Source organism: Sorex araneus, chromosome 8 (assembly GCF_027595985.1).
Source record: "Sorex araneus isolate mSorAra2 chromosome 8, mSorAra2.pri, whole genome shotgun sequence".
NCBI classification, from domain to species: domain Eukaryota; kingdom Metazoa; phylum Chordata; class Mammalia; order Eulipotyphla; family Soricidae; genus Sorex; species Sorex araneus.
The window spans coordinates 52,595,713-52,611,541 of NC_073309.1; the positions used below are offsets into that span (position 1 = coordinate 52,595,713).

Genomic DNA, 15,829 nt, shown 5'->3' on the forward strand with positions numbered 1-15,829 from the left:
AAGCGGGTTTTTCATTTTTGAGGCTTGAGATGTGCGGATTTTTAGGTTTTTGGTTTGGTTTTTTTTTTTTTTTTTTTGAATGAGGTTTGCTGGGAGCTCATCAGATAGTACAGCAGGGTGGGCATTTGCTTTGCACGCGCCCACACGGGTTTGATCCCCAACATCCCATATGGCCCCCCTGAGCCCCACCAAGAGTGATCCCTGAGCACAGACCCAAGAGTAAGCACAGTCGGATATAGCCCCTCCCCCCAAAATAAAAGTGGTGGCTGTCCCAGGACCTGGAGAGGAGCTAGGACCTCAAAGATGGAAGGCTGAGGTGCAAACTCCCAAGCCTAAAGCAGACTGTGGGTTTTTGAGATTCTCTTGGTTTGTTGGTAGGTGAAACCTAGAACTGAAGAGGTTTGAAGGAGAGCGCAAGGCGGTTTAATGTGACTGTAAATATCTCCGGGTTCTGAGTCCCTATACTGCCCTCTGTTGGGTGCTTTAATACTTCCAAATTTAATACTAGAAAAAACAAGCGGGAACTCGGCAAAATTCAGAAATAGAAATGCAACTGCGTTAGCGGGCGAACCCCGACAGAAAGAGCCGGGGAATTGAGCTGGATGGATCGGGCATGATCCGGGGCCCCCAGAGGTGATCCAGAGGCCAAGTCAAGGGGCCTGGCCACCCTAATCGGAAGGACACTCCCAGGCGAGGGCCGCCGTCAGAGAATGTAGACGACACAGGGGGTCCTAGAGCCGAAATCAACGGACAGGATCGAGGTCTCACCGTGTGGGTGTGGCCGTGGAACAAGCGCGCGGTCCGGCCCCAGGGGCGTGGTTTAGTGGAATAGAGGCGTGGCCCTGGCCTAGGGGGCGTGGCCTTCCAGTCGAGGGCCTTGGGTGAGGTGACGTCATTGCACGGGGGCGTGGCCGAACAATCCGGCGCCGGCAGGGCTCGCGGAGTTTTGCCAACGCTCGGGGTCACCCGCGGTGGCGCGAGACCAGAACTGTTTGGCTTTAACTGTCCGCGGAAGCCCCGAGTCCGAGGGTCCAGCGATCGGACGGTGCTCTAGCATACAGGCTGGGCCCAGAGGGAGGGGCGTGGCGTGGAGGTGAATAATAAAATCAGGGTGTGAGTATGGGCGAAGATGAGGAGAGATTCCAGGACTAGGAGGAATCCTGAAGCGTCCGACCCGGCCGGAATGGAGGGCTGAGCTTGGGGTGGGGGCTGGGCTCTGGCGGTGCCAGGACTGGAAAGGGGGGTCGTTGTCACGGTCTGGGAGAGCGGACACGACCCGTCCGTCACCCTCTGCCGCAGACTCCCCGCCCGCCCCGCCATGTGGCTGCCGCTGCTCGTCGCCCTGTTTGCCTCGCCGCTCCTAGCTTCCGCGACCCCTGTCCTGGACAGCGACACCCCGGAGAGTTCCGGAGGGTTTCTCAGCCTCCAGAACCTACTCCAAAGCTTCACTCGACTTTTCCTGAGAGTGAGCTATGGGCGCTGGGCGGGGGAAGAGGAGGGGCAGAAAAGATACAGAGAAGTGGGGGTCGGGGACAGGGTGAGACGGTGGAGACTGGTGGAGGAGGTTCTGGGTGATGAAGATATCAGGCAGGACTAGAAGAGGGAATTAGGGCCAAGAGATGGTACAGGATTAGGGCACTCTCCTTGCACGCAGCAGATACGATTTGAATCCTCAGCACTGCATCCCGGAGCACAGAGCATCGCGCGGTGTGACCCCAAAACCAAACGAGAGGAGGAGGAGGGGGAATAAATAAAATGATAGAATAGGGGCAAGGCCTTTACCGACTTTGTGACAGATCCAGATTGGGTCCCCAAGAACTGCATATGGTCCCAAGTAGCACTACAGGTCACCGTGGAACACAGCAGCGATAGTCCCTGAGCATCACTGGGTGTGGTCCAACCTTCCCTCACAAAAGGGGGGGCGGAGAAAAGACAAGGAGGTCCTGGAATAGGAAAAGGAGGGAAGGAGAGAGACCAATGGCAGGTGGACATGACACCAGAGAGTATCTGGAAAGAGACAGACAAAGGACCAGAGCAGAAGGCAACGGGACAGACCAGAGAAAGGATAGATGGGGTATGGGCCAAGGTCAGAGCAGAGGGAAGTGGGTATGTGGGGTATGGGGCCAGAGCGCAGAACCCCGAGTCTGGTGGTTCACCAACCCCTCCTTGGTGCCAGGATGACCTGTTTCGGGGTCTGGACAACTTCTTCTCTGCCCCCATGGACTTCCGGGGCCTCCCCAAGAATTACCATGAAGAAGAGAACCAGAAGCACAAGCTGGGAAACAACACTCTCTCCAGTCACCTCCAGATCGACAAGGTGGGCAGGGCCGGCAGACACACACCTCCGGTGCCCACGTCCAGGATCCAGAGTCTCCCACCAGCCCCGGGCCCAGGAGGATGGGGGAGGATGCAGTTTGGCTCACTCTGTGTCCCACCCATCCCCCCGGCAGGTGACAGACAACAAGACAGGAGATGTACTAATATCCGAGAAGGTGGTGGCATCCATGGAACCAGGCGACGGCAACACTGACAGTGACCAGAAGGTTGGAACATGCGCCCCAAGTGTCCAATCACAACTTTTTTGGGGGGTTCACACTCTGCAGTGCTCAGGGCTTATTCCTGGCTCTGTGCTCAGGGATCACTTAGGGCAAGGCTTAAGGACCATAAGGGGTACTGGGGATTGAACCTGGGTCTGATGCGTGCAAAGCAAGTGCCCTACACACTGTACTATAACTCCAGCCCCCAATCCCAACATTTTTGTTTCCTTGTTTTTTTCGGGGGGGCCACACTCGGTGATGCTCAGGGCTTACTCCTGGCTCTGGCTCTGCACTCAGAACTCACTCTGGAATGCTTAGGAAACTTCATGGGATACTGGGGATCGAACCCAGGTCTATCCTAAGCAAGGGAAGTGCCCTACTTACTGTACTATTTCTTGGGCTGAGCAACCACCAGGTGTGAGCTAAACATCGAAAGCAAAACAAACTTAGAGTTCAAATCTACAGAAGAGTTGGAGAAAATCGTACAATAAATAAAGTCAGTACTCCCTTTGTGGGGCCAGAGAAATAGCACAGGGATAAGGCACTTGGCTGGCCTATGGGTGACCCCCATTTAAATTCCTGGGACCACAAAGGATCCATCAAGCAATGCCAGGAGCCCCTCAAGCACAGAGCCAGAGTTAGTTAGCTCTGGGCACCACCAGGTGTGTCCCAAAAACACAAAAGTATGTCATTTGCTTCTCCACTTGAGTGAGGTTTCTCAACATCAGTCCCACTGGTATTTAGGGCCACAGAATCTTTCATTGTGTGTGAGGGGGGTGTCCTGTGTGCTCATCAGCGTCCCTGAATTCCACCCATTAGAGAGAAGTAACACCCCAGTCCCATGTGGCCAGCTGTGACAAGCAGAAATACCTTGACTTCTTTTTTGTTGGTTTGTTTTGGGGCTTTGGGGGTCACACTCGGCGATGCTCAGGGATTACTCCTGACAGTGCTTGGGGACCATATGGGATGCTGGGAATCGAACCCGGGTCGGCCGCGTGCAAAGCAAACACCTACCCGCTGTGCTATCGCTCCAGTCCCAAGATGTTTATTTTCTTGCTTTCGGTTTGGGGACCTCTCCTGGTGGTACTCATGGGTCATGTCTGACAGTACTCAGAAGATCAAACCGTTCTGGGGTCCGAACCCAGGCCTCCTGTATGCAAAGCACAGCTTCAGCCCCACCCAAGTCATTTAGCACTGATACATACTCTTACCTTGTCCCTCACTTCTGGAGAAACTATGCACAGAGTGGCACCAGGTGGCTTACTTTCTAAGGCTGCAAGGGATGACCTGTTCTGGCCTCTCTCCTAGCTTCTGGGGACTTGCTGCCAGTCCTTGGCATGCCCGGGGGCAGTGCTCAGGAGCCTCTGCAGTGCCTGGGATAAAACCAGCCATGGAGACAAACTCCTTAATCTCAGTTCTCTCCAGCAAGCCGACCTTGGTTGCACAGGAGCCTCGGAGTTTGTAGATCTAACAAGTACCCTCATACTGCTGTCTGTCAGCCTAATTCATACCAGGGACCTGATATCCGCACCAGACCCAAAACTGTGCCAAGATGTCAGCAACACTCAGGAGGGAGAGGACCCCTCCAGCAATTCTCAGCTAACCTGGCAGGTGGGAGGTTCTAAGTGAAGGCTGCACTGTTGTTGGGGCTCTGTGGTGCCAGCGCTACCCTGGCAATACTTGGGGGCATCATGGGGTTCTGGGATTAAACTGGGGCCGGCCAGACCAAAGCGATAAGACAGCACGGAGGGCACTGGCTTGGCACACAGCTGACCTGGGTTCAACCCCCAGTATTCTGTAGGGTCTCCTGAGCACCTGCAGGAGCGGTTCCTGAGTGCAGAGCCAGGAGCAATCCCTGAGCACAGCTGGTGTGGCTCCCCTGCAAAACAAGCAAAAACCATAAACTGGGGCTGGCCACATGCAAGGCATGTACCCTAATACCTGTCCTATCTAGTCCCCACATTCTTACAATTTCTTCTCTTTTTTTCTTTTTGGGTCACACCAGTGATGCTCAGGGGTGCATCCTGGCTCTTTACTCAGGAATTACTCCTGACGGTGCTGGGGGACCATATGGGATGCCGGGGATCAAACCTGGGTTGGCCACATGCAAGGCAAACGTTCTACCTGCTGTGCTATCGGTCCAGCCCCATAATTTCTTTTTTGTTTGTTTTGAGCAGAGCCACACCTACTGGTGCTCAGGGCTTATTCCTGGCAAGGATCACTTTGCCCAAAGATCACTCAGAACTCAAGGGAACATATGTGGTGTCGGACTGAACCTAGGTCTGCTACATGCAAGGCCAGCTCCTGACCCACTGTAGTATCTCTCCACATGCCTACCCCCTGCTTTTGACTTACAAACTGATGCTCAGTCAAGGATCAGACTGCAGTTGTGGCCACAATCTTTGAAAAATACCAATAGCTTTTCACCTGAAAGTGCTTTTCTGTACATTTCAAACATGGTAAATCTCAGTAGATTTCATCCTAACAGTGCTTTGTAATCCAGGTGGTATCATCAACTCTTTTAAGTCCTGTGAAACCTCCCAAAGCACGTTTTCTCAGTGGGTAGGGCATTTGCCTTGCATGCGGCTGATCCAGGTTTGATCCCTGGCATCCCATATGGGATCCCAAAGAAAGCACGTTTTCTTTTTTCTTTCTTTCTTTTTGTGTCACACCCGGCAATGCACAGGGGTTACTCCTGGCTCTGCATCAGGAATTACTCCTGGCAGTGCTCAGAGGACCATATGGGATGCTGGGAATCAAACCCGGGTCAGCCTTGGGCAAGGCAAACACCCTACTCACTGTGTTATCGCTCCAGCCCCCAAAGCACGTTTTCAATCCTGGGGAAGTCTTCAAACCCCAACGTTTTTTATTCCAAAGCCCCTGAAAAAAATAACCTGCACTCTCTCGTTCTCTCTAACCAGCAAAAGGTACTTTTAATTCCCAAAACCCCTATTGGCGGCAGTGTGGGTCACTGAACCTCCTTTGCTCCTCCTCTGCAGGTACCCAAGATAGAAGAGAAGGAGATGCTGGTGCCCGTGCAGAAGCCCACGGGCAGCTTCCACGCAAAGCCCCGCCCCCACATGGCCTTCTGGATCATGAAACTGCCACAGCGCCGGCCTCACCAGGATGCCCAGGAGGGTGGCCAGTGGCTCAGTGAGAAGCGACATCGGCTGCAGGCCATCCGGGATGGTCTCCTCGAGGGAACCCGTGAGGAAAGTCCAGAAGAGGGGTTCCAAAGTGTCCCCAGGTCACCTGCCCGCAAGACCCACTTCCTATACATCCTTAGGCCCTCCCAGCAGCTGTAGGGTTGGGGACAAGGGAATACCAGTGTGTCTAGTGTCCACACACACACACACAGAGGGAAAAAGAAAATAAAGATTTTTGTTACATTTAGCAGTGTAATCGTCTTTGGGATATGTCCCGGAATCGTGGGGCTACCAGGCCCAGGCTAGGAACCTCCAAATCCTCGCCTGGAATGTGACATTTGATGGCCATGTAAGTGTTGGCTAAGACTTCTAGGTTCTATTTTCCCATTCAGATACTGTCTGAGTGAGGGGCTGGAGTGATAGTATATTAGAGAGGTCATTTTCCTTGCACACAGTTGACCTGGATTTGATCCCCAGCATCCCAAATGATTCCCTGAGCATTACCAGGAGCAATTCCTGAGTGCAGAGCCAGGAGTAACCCTTGAGCATTGCTGGGTGTGATCCAAAAAGTCAACCCCGCAAAAAAAAACTATAAAAATACACCCAAAACATATTGTCTGAGTGACTGTCACCTCCAGCCACATTTATTGATCTTCCACTTTCCTGCCCTCCCAGACCCAGATCCTGTCAGCTCAGCTCCTGCATTGGTTTACTTACTGTCATTAAGGTAACAAATCACATCTGGTGACAAAAAGCGATTCAGATGTTTCTTCTCCAAGATCTACACATCAGAAACTCAGTGAGACCCAGTTGATCCTTTGTGCAGGACCTCAGATCCAAATCGGGGTACCGGCCAGCAGAGTTCCTCTTGGCGGTTTCTGGGGAGAAGTGGCCTGAAAGCTCATTCAGGCTGTGTGACAGTTGTGCCTTTTGGTTGGGAGAACTCTAGTCCCGCTTCCTCACTGGCTGTTATCAGTGGTGTGGGATTTCCACTCATAGCTCCTAGCAATCCCTCTCCGGTCTGACTTGTGAACCGTATAGTTTGGCTCTCTGACTCCCCCATCACTCCTCTGCCTCTTCCAATGGGGGATCATTGTCTCATGGGCTTGGATTGGGTCCACCTGAACAAGTTATTTCACAGGCCCAGGGATTGGAAGGTGCTCATTTGTAGGGGTAGGGCATTCTGCCCACCACCCCCAGCCCATCTCGATATCCACACATTTCCATTCATCACTCATCTATTCATTATCACTCTCTACTTCGTAGATGTTGACTTTGTGTCCACCTTGCTGTGTCCCTCGCACCCATCAACTTATCTTGAATGATGCATGTAGGCTGGCTACTTGATCCAAACCAGGAGGCTCCCAGGCCCTCTCTTTGGGGCCTCCCCTACTTTGTTCCTAACTTCAGAGCATGGGTTAGAGTGATAGTACAGTGGGGAGGGCACTTGCCTTTCATGCAGCTGACCCAGGCTCAATCCCTGACATCCCATATGGTCCCCCAACGACCACCAGACTTGATTCCTGGATGCAAATCTTGGAGTAACAACCCTTGAGCATTGTCAGGTGTGACCCTAAAATCAAACCAGCTACAGGACATGTCCTGTTGCCTGCCATAACCCTTAATGTGTGGTAAAGGAAACATACAGGGACCTTCTTTGGCACCAAATTGTGTGTTCAAATTATAGGATGGGCTGGAGGAAGGAGAAGGAATGCAGACATGGTTCCCTTGAAGTTTGTTTGGGTTCAGGGTTAGACCTTCCCACAGAACAGCATATTCAGGACCCCAACCTTGCTTAATTGCAAATTAAAGTGAACTCTCTTGAAAACACTTAGGTGATGTCAAAGCAGCATCATGGTCCTCTCATTGCAAACATCAGAATTTGACCTTTCCAGGGCCAGAGAGCAAGCCAGCACAGAAGATAAGGTGGCTTTCCTTGCGTGCACCGCGTATGCCCCCCCTAGTGCCACCAGGGGTCACTCCTGAGCAGAGAGCCAGGAATAGCTGAGCACCAGTGTGGCCCCAACCACACACATACACACACTTCCCAACTGGGAAAGGAAAAAGGCATGCACTGACTTGTAATGATTTAATGCGATAGCCAGATGGTTTCTCTAGCAGTCTGCAGGGGTTTTACCAACTTTGACCACACCCCCAGCCTCTGAGGCGGTTTTGCACTGTGGAGATAAGCTAAGCTGAAACTATATTTCCCAGAATTCCTCTCCCTGCACAGTCCAGCTACTACCTTGGTCACAGGAGAATCACACTTTAGGATGTGGAGGGGAGGTGAAACAGTCACCATGTTTGCAGGTGGTGCAGTATGGCAGAGCTGCAGTTCCAGTATGGGGGTCACGGACCTCCAGCTCGCCTTGCTGGCTCAGGAGGACCACAAAGGGCCTCCCACTCTTTCATTTCCCACCAGAATTCTGTGGACTCCTGAGCCTTATCATGTCCCCTACCTGAGTTTTCTTTCTTTTTTTGGTGGATCACATCCAGGCTCAGGGGCTGTTCCTGGCTCTGTGCTCGAGTGACCTCTGGCAGTGCCAGAAATAGAGCCAGGGTCGGCATATGCAAGCCCAGTGCCTTAAGCCCAGTACACTCTCTTCTGTCTACATTGTAATTTATTCAGTAGAAATTAGGATCCAGAGAACCATTTTTTTTAATTTAAAAAAAATTGCAGATGAGAAAACTTAGGGTGAATGCATGTTTCGCAGTTCATTAGCATATTTAAATCACCTGGGAAATTTTTGTTCTTTTGAATTCTATGGTTACAAGCATAGCCCACACTACCACGACCTTAGGGTATAAAAACAGTATCAGGGGCTGGAGCAATAGCACAGCGGGTAGGGCGTTTGCCTTGCACGCAGCCGACCTGGGTTCTATTCCCAGCATCCCATATGGTCTCCTGAGCACCGCCAGGGTAATTCCTGAGTGCAGAACCAGGAGTAACACCTGTGCATCGCCAGGTGTGGCCCTAAAAAGCAAAAAAAAAAAAAAAAAACTATCAATCTCTTTCAAACACATGACTCCAAAGTAAAACTGGCTTAGATGATTTATACTCAATACTCAGGTGCAACTGTTTTGTGCAGGAATGCTCTCTGAGCTCTGGTGAAAAGAAATTCTATCTTTTTTCAGTCCTTGAAAAAAAAATTTTTTTTTTTGCTTTTTGGGTCACACCTGGCAATGCACAGGGGTTACTCCAGGCTCATGCACTCAGGAATTACTCCTGGCGGTGCTCAAGGGACCATATGGGATGCTGGGAATCGAACCCAGGTAGGCCATTTGCAAGGCAAATGCCTTACCCGCTGTGCTATCACTCCAGCCCCTGTCCTTGAAAATTTTTAGCAATGTCTCCAGTAACAAATTGATCAGATGGGTAAAGGCTCTTTCTTCTCCCTGACATCACGTGAAAATATAAACCTCCATTTTACAAAATTTGGGATATGGAGATTTTAACTTTCAGAATGACTAATTATTAAATATTTAGGCAATTATTTGATTTTAGGTTCAATATGTAATAGACATACATTACCATTCAGCATCTTTCAAATCACTTCAAACAAATCTTTCAAACCAAAGAGCCAGCCACAGAGGATCACATGAGTGATTCTGTCTATGTGTCCAGGGAGGCAAAGATACAGAGAGCACCGGAGATCAGATGAGGGGTTACATAGGGATAGATAGTGGGCTAGGAGAGTTGGCATGAGCTGTGAAATTTCTTTGGGAGAATGAGGAAATTTTCTAAAATTAATATTGATTGGGTGTAGAGAGATAGTACAGTATAGTGCATACAGCTGACCCAGGTTCAATCCAGGGTATTCCATATGGTCCTCCAAGTACTACCAGGAATAATTCCAGTGTGCAGAGCCAAGATTAAGCCCTGAGCATGACTGGGTGTGGCCCCCAAACAAAATTAATTTGGGGGGCCAGAGAGATAGTACAAAGGTAAGACAGTTGCCTTGCATGTGGACAACTTCAGTTTGATTCCCAGTGCCACTTAAGCCCTTACCACCACTGGTGCAATCCCTGAGCACTGCCAGGTGTGGCCCAAACGCATACATAATAGTGGTGATGGTTGTTTAGCTCTGTGAATATTTTGCAAAACACTAAATGATAGGGAGCTAAAATGATAGTACAGCAGCTAGGGTGTTTGCCTTGCACATGACCAATCCAGGTTCTATCCCTGGCATCCCATATGGTTCCCTGAGTACTGCCAGGAGTAATTCCTAAGAGCAGAGCCAAGTGTAAACCTTCAGGTGTGGCCTGAAAGCAAACAAAACACTAAATGATATGCTATAAATAGATGAACTGTGACAAGTGTGAATTATGACACAACTGTTATAATTAATTCAGTTACATCACCCATTATGAGATCTTGTTTTCTCTGAACAAGCCCTAAATGGCTTAGCATTACTCTAAATGTTTGTCAATTAAATAAGAGCAGTTTCTTGTTGCTTTAATTGGTTTTTCTTTACCTATTTATCCCTTGAGCTCTTTATCATATGTTAGTCTTTTAGATTTTTAGATTTTTTCTGCTGTACATCGCTTGATCTTCTGTAAATCCCTTACCAACAGAAATCCAAATATTACTTTAGGGTCATACCCAGTACTTGGAGATTACTCTCAGTATTTCTTTAGTAACCTTGCAATACCAGTTTAATCTTTTTTTTTCTAATTTTTGCCTCACAAGAGGTGATGCTCAAGAGCTACTCTTGGCTCTTCACTCAGGAATTACTCTTCGTATTGCTCAGGGATCATATGGGATTCTCGGAATCAAATCTAGGTCAGCCATGTGAAAGGCAAATGCCCTACCTGCTGTACTACCACTCCAGACCCGATTGCCAGTTTAAACCTAGGCCTCCCTTATGCAAAACGTACTTGGCCCTTTGAACTATCTGGCCCTCAAATCATTTTGTTGTTATATTTTTAAAAGCTATTTATTTAGGTTTGGGGCCACACCCAACAATGTTCAGGGGTTATTCCTAGCTCTGCACTCAGCAATCACTCCTGGTGGTGCTCAGGGGATCATATGGGATGCTGCAAATCGAACCCAGGTTGGCCATGTACAAGGCAAATGCCCTCCCCACTTTACTATCACTCCAGCCCCACTTGCAATTTTTTAAAATGTGATTTTTGGGCCGAGGATCAAACTCAGTGGATGGAGCAAGTCATATCACCAGGCCCAGATGCTGCGACCAGGCCCTGATTCCATCTCTCCCTTTTTAATCACCTGCCAAACAGGTTCTTCCTCAGGCCACTGTCCAACTAGCCAAAATAATAACTATCAATTAGGGGGATTATCACCTTATGTCCTCAAGGCAACCTAAGAAGCAATTATCTCCCAATTTGTGGGGGGAGGGGAGCTTGAGGCTCAGAGTGAGCCATGAGGCCAGGAAAACGAGAAGGCAAAAAGGGAGACACCAGAAGGCTGGATTCCAGTTCTACAACCTTGACCACCATTCTGCTGCCGTTAGTTTCAATTTATTTGCTTTCAAATCTCCAGAGTCTAGTCATAGACATGCAAACCAGATGATGTCATTGAACGATGACATCATTGACACATGGGATTTTGACTCGGGATCAGAGCCCCAGAAGGGTCAGTGAGAGGCAGGCTTGGGAATATCATCCTTGGAGGGTGAGGTACCCTGGGCTCCTCAGGGAGGACAAAATCAGCTTCTTTGAACTATTTTGCTGAGTGATGGGGGGAAGGAAATCAGTACTCAGGGGTAATAGGCAGAATTCTATTTGGTTCTTTTTGTTTGGTTAGTTTTGGCAGAATACCGGAAATGACTAGGGGACTGAACCAGATGGGGTGCTGGGGGTTGAAGCCTGATAAGTTGCATGCAAGGCAAATGTCTTATCTCTCTGGCCCCTCTATCCGATCATTTTGATGGGGGGCTGTTGTTTGGTTAGGAGATCCCATCTGGGACCACACAGTGAGAAGAGAAATTTTCTGTTAGGCCCTCCCTATTTTATCAAAAATATGAATTTTGGGGGCTGGAGCGATAGCACAGCAGGTAGGGCATTTGCCTTGCATGCGGCCGACCTGGGTTCGATTCCCAGCATTCCATATGGTCCCCTGAGCACCGCCAGGAATAATTCCTGAGTGCGTGAGCCAGGAAAAAGCCCTGTGCATTGCCAGGTGTGACTCCCAAAATATATATATATGAATTTTGGGGCCAGAGAGATAGTACAGTGGGTAGGAGACTGGCCTTGTATGCAGCCAACCCAGGTTTTATCCCTGCTACCATATAGAGTTCCCAGGGCCCCACCAGAAGTGTTCCTTGAGCACAGAGCCAGAAGTCAGCTTTGAGAACCACTGGGTGTGACCAAAAATTAATTTTTAGGGACAGGGAGGGAGCATAGGGGCTAGAAACACATGGATCCTTCCCAGGATGGATTCCAGCACATCATTCCCACCCTCCAGCACTGCCAGGCATAGCCCTGAAGGTCCCCAGAGCACCACCGGGGGGCGGGGGGGTCCCTCTGCAACACAAGGGTGATTCTGCTGGTCCTCAGCGCTGCAGAGTCCTCTATTGCATGCACAGGTCTAGTTGGCCAAGTATAGCCCAGAGTGGTCCCAGGGTCCCCCCAAGTATCTTTAGTGCTCAGATGCTACAATCCTTTTTGTCAATTATACAGCCTGAGGAGCAACGCCTGAGTTCTTAGTTTCAGGATCAGAATTGGGGGGTTTGGTGGATTGTGTCCCTACCCTGTGCTGTCTGGGCACCCACCACAGTAATGCAGTAACTGGGATCCAATCAACACCCCCCACAACTATTAATAAGACTGGTATGACTTGGGGTGGGTGGTCTCAGGAGCCCAGTCTCCCAAGTTCAAGTCTGTCCCGAGATTTCATATAGAAGGAGGAGCAAAGTCAGGACAGGGGAGGAGAGGAACAGGACAAGGAGGGGGACATGGGGAGGTTGGGGGTTGGGGCTGGGAGTTTGGGGGCCGAGGGGGCAGGGGGAACAGGAACAGCAAACACCCCCCACCCCCACCAGCCCAGGCAGTTGCTTCCAAGTGCACCAGGTCTACACTGCCAGACCCTTACAAAGTCTGGGGCCCATCTACTCATCATTCGCTCAACACCGTTTGGGTGGGGAGTTGGTTTTCTTCACATGAGAGAGATGTGTACAATAGCCCTGTCCAATGTAAAATAATCTCTCCACCCCTTTTTTTTTTTTTTTTGGCTTGGGGGCCACATCTGGCATTGCTCAGGGCTTACTCCTGGCTCTGCACTCAGGGATCATTCCTAGTGTGGCTTGGGGCACCGTACGGGGTTCCAAGGATTGAGCCCAGGTTTACTGCGTGTGAGGCAAACACCCTTCCCGCTCTGATCCCAAACACGGATTTTTACGAGTGCTCACTGGACCAGGCACGTTGTTGCCCGCCCCCACCCCAAAAGTCCGTTTAAGACTAGAGATGACCTTCCAGGGATGTTGATGTCACCTGGACAGGCGTGCCAGGAGGACCAACAAAACCTAGTGGCAGGGGAGGAGCAGTGGCAGGGGTGGGGGGTAGGGGGAAGGTGCAGACTTGGCTGCGGCTGGAGCCTGGGGTTGTACCCCAACATCTCTTTCTGGAGTAAGAAAGGCGATGCCCGTGCTCCCTAACTCCATAAACTGGGCCTCGACACGGAAAGAACCCTGGGGACGCCCCAATCCCTTTGGCTACCAAAGGGCTATGAGGTGCGGGATTGGGCGGGGGTGAGGAAGGGGGGGATGTCTGACGCGTTCGGATTGTGATGCGGGCAGGCCGTCCGGCTCGGAATATGAGGCGCGGCGAAGCAGCTGACCCACGACGAGGATGGATTGGGGGCCCCTCAACCCAACGCCACGTCGCGCTAGCTGGTTTCATCTAGGCCCGGGGCCGCCGCGGAAACCGCGGCGCCGATCCCGGCCCCCAGCTCCAGTCGCTTCCACTCGCGCCTTCGCCGGCTTCACCAGCACGCATGCGCCCGCGCCCTCCCGCGGGCCTCGGGCCCGGGCCGCCGCACGCATGCGCCACCCGGCCGCCCCAGGTACCCGCCGGCCCCGCCCCGGGCCCCGCGCGCTCGCCTCGGGGGGCGGAGACAGAGGCGGAGACGCCGCGCGCACACGCGCCCTCGGGCCCGCCCCGCCATTTTGGGTTTTCTGGCGGGAAAGGCTTTCGCTCTCGCCTCCTTGGCGGCCGTGTTGCTGTTCGTCGTTGGTGGCCCGCGACTGTGTCCCGAGGCTGGGACGTCGCCCCTGGTGCGCCCCGGCCGTGGTGAGGTTCCCCACGGTGGCTCCGGCCGCCCCTCCCAAGATCCTGGCGAAGCTCGGTCGTCAAGGGGCGACTCCAGATATCGGGGTGTTAAGAGCCGTGTTCAAAATTTCCTCGACGTCCTGATTAAGTACAGAAAGGGATTGGTATAGATGGTCCCTGAAATCTTACCGAATCTTCTAGAAAATTTGACTCCACAGAGCCTGTCAGACTAATTTCTCTCTCTCCGGTCTTATACCCTCAGCCTTCTCAGGCCCCCAGAATCTCATCAGCCCACCGCGGCCTAGCACTTTCCCTTCCCCCAAGACCTATCTGGCCTTTGACGTTCTAATCCCACCCCACCCCTCTACCCCCGGAAATCCAGTCAGACTTCTCCAGATATCTAGTAGAGGTCCACTAGAAATGCACAGACCCCGAAGAAATCTAGCCAGAAACCCAGTCAGAGCATCCCAGAGATCCGAGACCCCCAAAGCTGTCATCTTCCTGCCAGTCTCCAGAAGCCCCCTCCCTCATCCCCCCCCCCCACATGACCACCCAGAGTGGAGGCACCCCCACACTTGGTTTACCTCCTGCCACCTCGTTTTGGAAAGGCTCCCTCAGCAACCCCTGGAATTGAACCTTTAGGAGAACAACCTTTAAGGGGAAGCACTCCCCAGTTGTATCCAGATCATGGTGCCGGTCATTGGGACCCCCACCCCTGAGGCTATCACTAGGGAAACCCTGGGTCAACTTTCCTGAGCTCCCCAATCCCCAAATCCATTGGCAAGAATGGGTTTCAGGCCCCTAATGACAGGAAGGGTTTGTCAGAGGAAGAGTGTCCCTGATCAAACACTCCCTTTTCTAGCCAGGAAGCAGGTGCTGTATGGTTGGGGGTGGGGTGGGGAAGGGAGGGTAGGAGGGTGCTTGTTGAAGGAAGGGGGGCTGAATAGGTATTGGGGTGTATGGGAGCCCAGTGGCTCCTGTAGGGACATCTGTCTTTCGAGTGTCTGGAAGGGGGAACTGTAAGTCTTAGGGCCACCTGGTGACTGGGGACAGAGGAAGGAATCCCCTATGCTCCAGGGACTTTGGAGAGTTGGGTGCCAGGGTCAGGTGAGGAGAGTGTGGCCCAGGATGTGGAGTCCCTAGAAAGAGCTAAACAATCTGGATTTGGGGGGTAAATGCCACCAAAGAGTCTAGAAGGGTGCAGAGGCCACTTTGCCTCTACACCTCAGGGGACAGGACTGCGACCTTAGGGCTCTGAGAAGCTGTGGGAGAACTGGAAATGGGAACAGTGGGATCCAAGGGTCTGAACTCAGATAAAGTCAAGGAGGTTAGAAGTGGGGTGGCATGGGGGCTCAGAGAGCACCCCACACACACCTGCTGGACCACTTCCCAGCATAGTGGACCTGTGATGAAGGAAGGACTGACTTTGGGGGAGCAGATTTAGACACTGCCCGCTGGTACAGGGGAGCCCAAGGAGTGTTAGGCAAGTCTTGGCTAACTCCCCAAAACACCCTGGGGAGACTGGGGGTGCAGGGCAGGGCTGGAGGAGGGCCCAGGCCAGCCAGGCCTGTAGGAAGGGTGGGGCCACAGAGTCCTTGGCAGGGCAAGTGAAGAAGGCAGGATACAGAGACCTCCACCCTATGAGCCCCCCTTTGATCCCTGTCAACCAGCCCACTCCTCCTGGGGCCCCCATTTCTCAGCCCACAACTCCAATCCGTAAAACAGGTCTGAGCGGGTGCTGCTGCCCCAGGCAGGGGTGGGCAAACAGGTTCTGAAGCACCCAATAGCCTCAGGTCCAGGTGGGGCAGGGCAGGTCCCCGCCTCAGGTGGCTGCACTGAGATGCCTGGTGCCCATCATCCTGCTCTTCCTTAGGAGCTCTTGGGGCCGCTGGTCCCTTTCTGTGTGCGGCCCAGGAT

The 15,829-nt window shown here is 51.9% G+C and overlaps 1 protein-coding gene across 1 annotated transcript; it reads left to right on the forward strand.

The window, feature by feature from the left end:
- Positions 1–613: 613 nt before the first annotated feature.
- DKKL1 (dickkopf like acrosomal protein 1) lies at positions 614–5,842 on the forward strand. The gene is made up of 5 exons (XM_004619740.2): positions 614–633; positions 1,300–1,465; positions 2,177–2,317; positions 2,451–2,543; positions 5,537–5,842. Exons 1-5 carry the CDS (start codon positions 614–616, stop codon positions 5,840–5,842), a joined length of 726 nt encoding a protein of 241 aa, XP_004619797.2.
- The last annotated feature ends 9,987 nt before the right edge of the window (positions 5,843–15,829 follow it).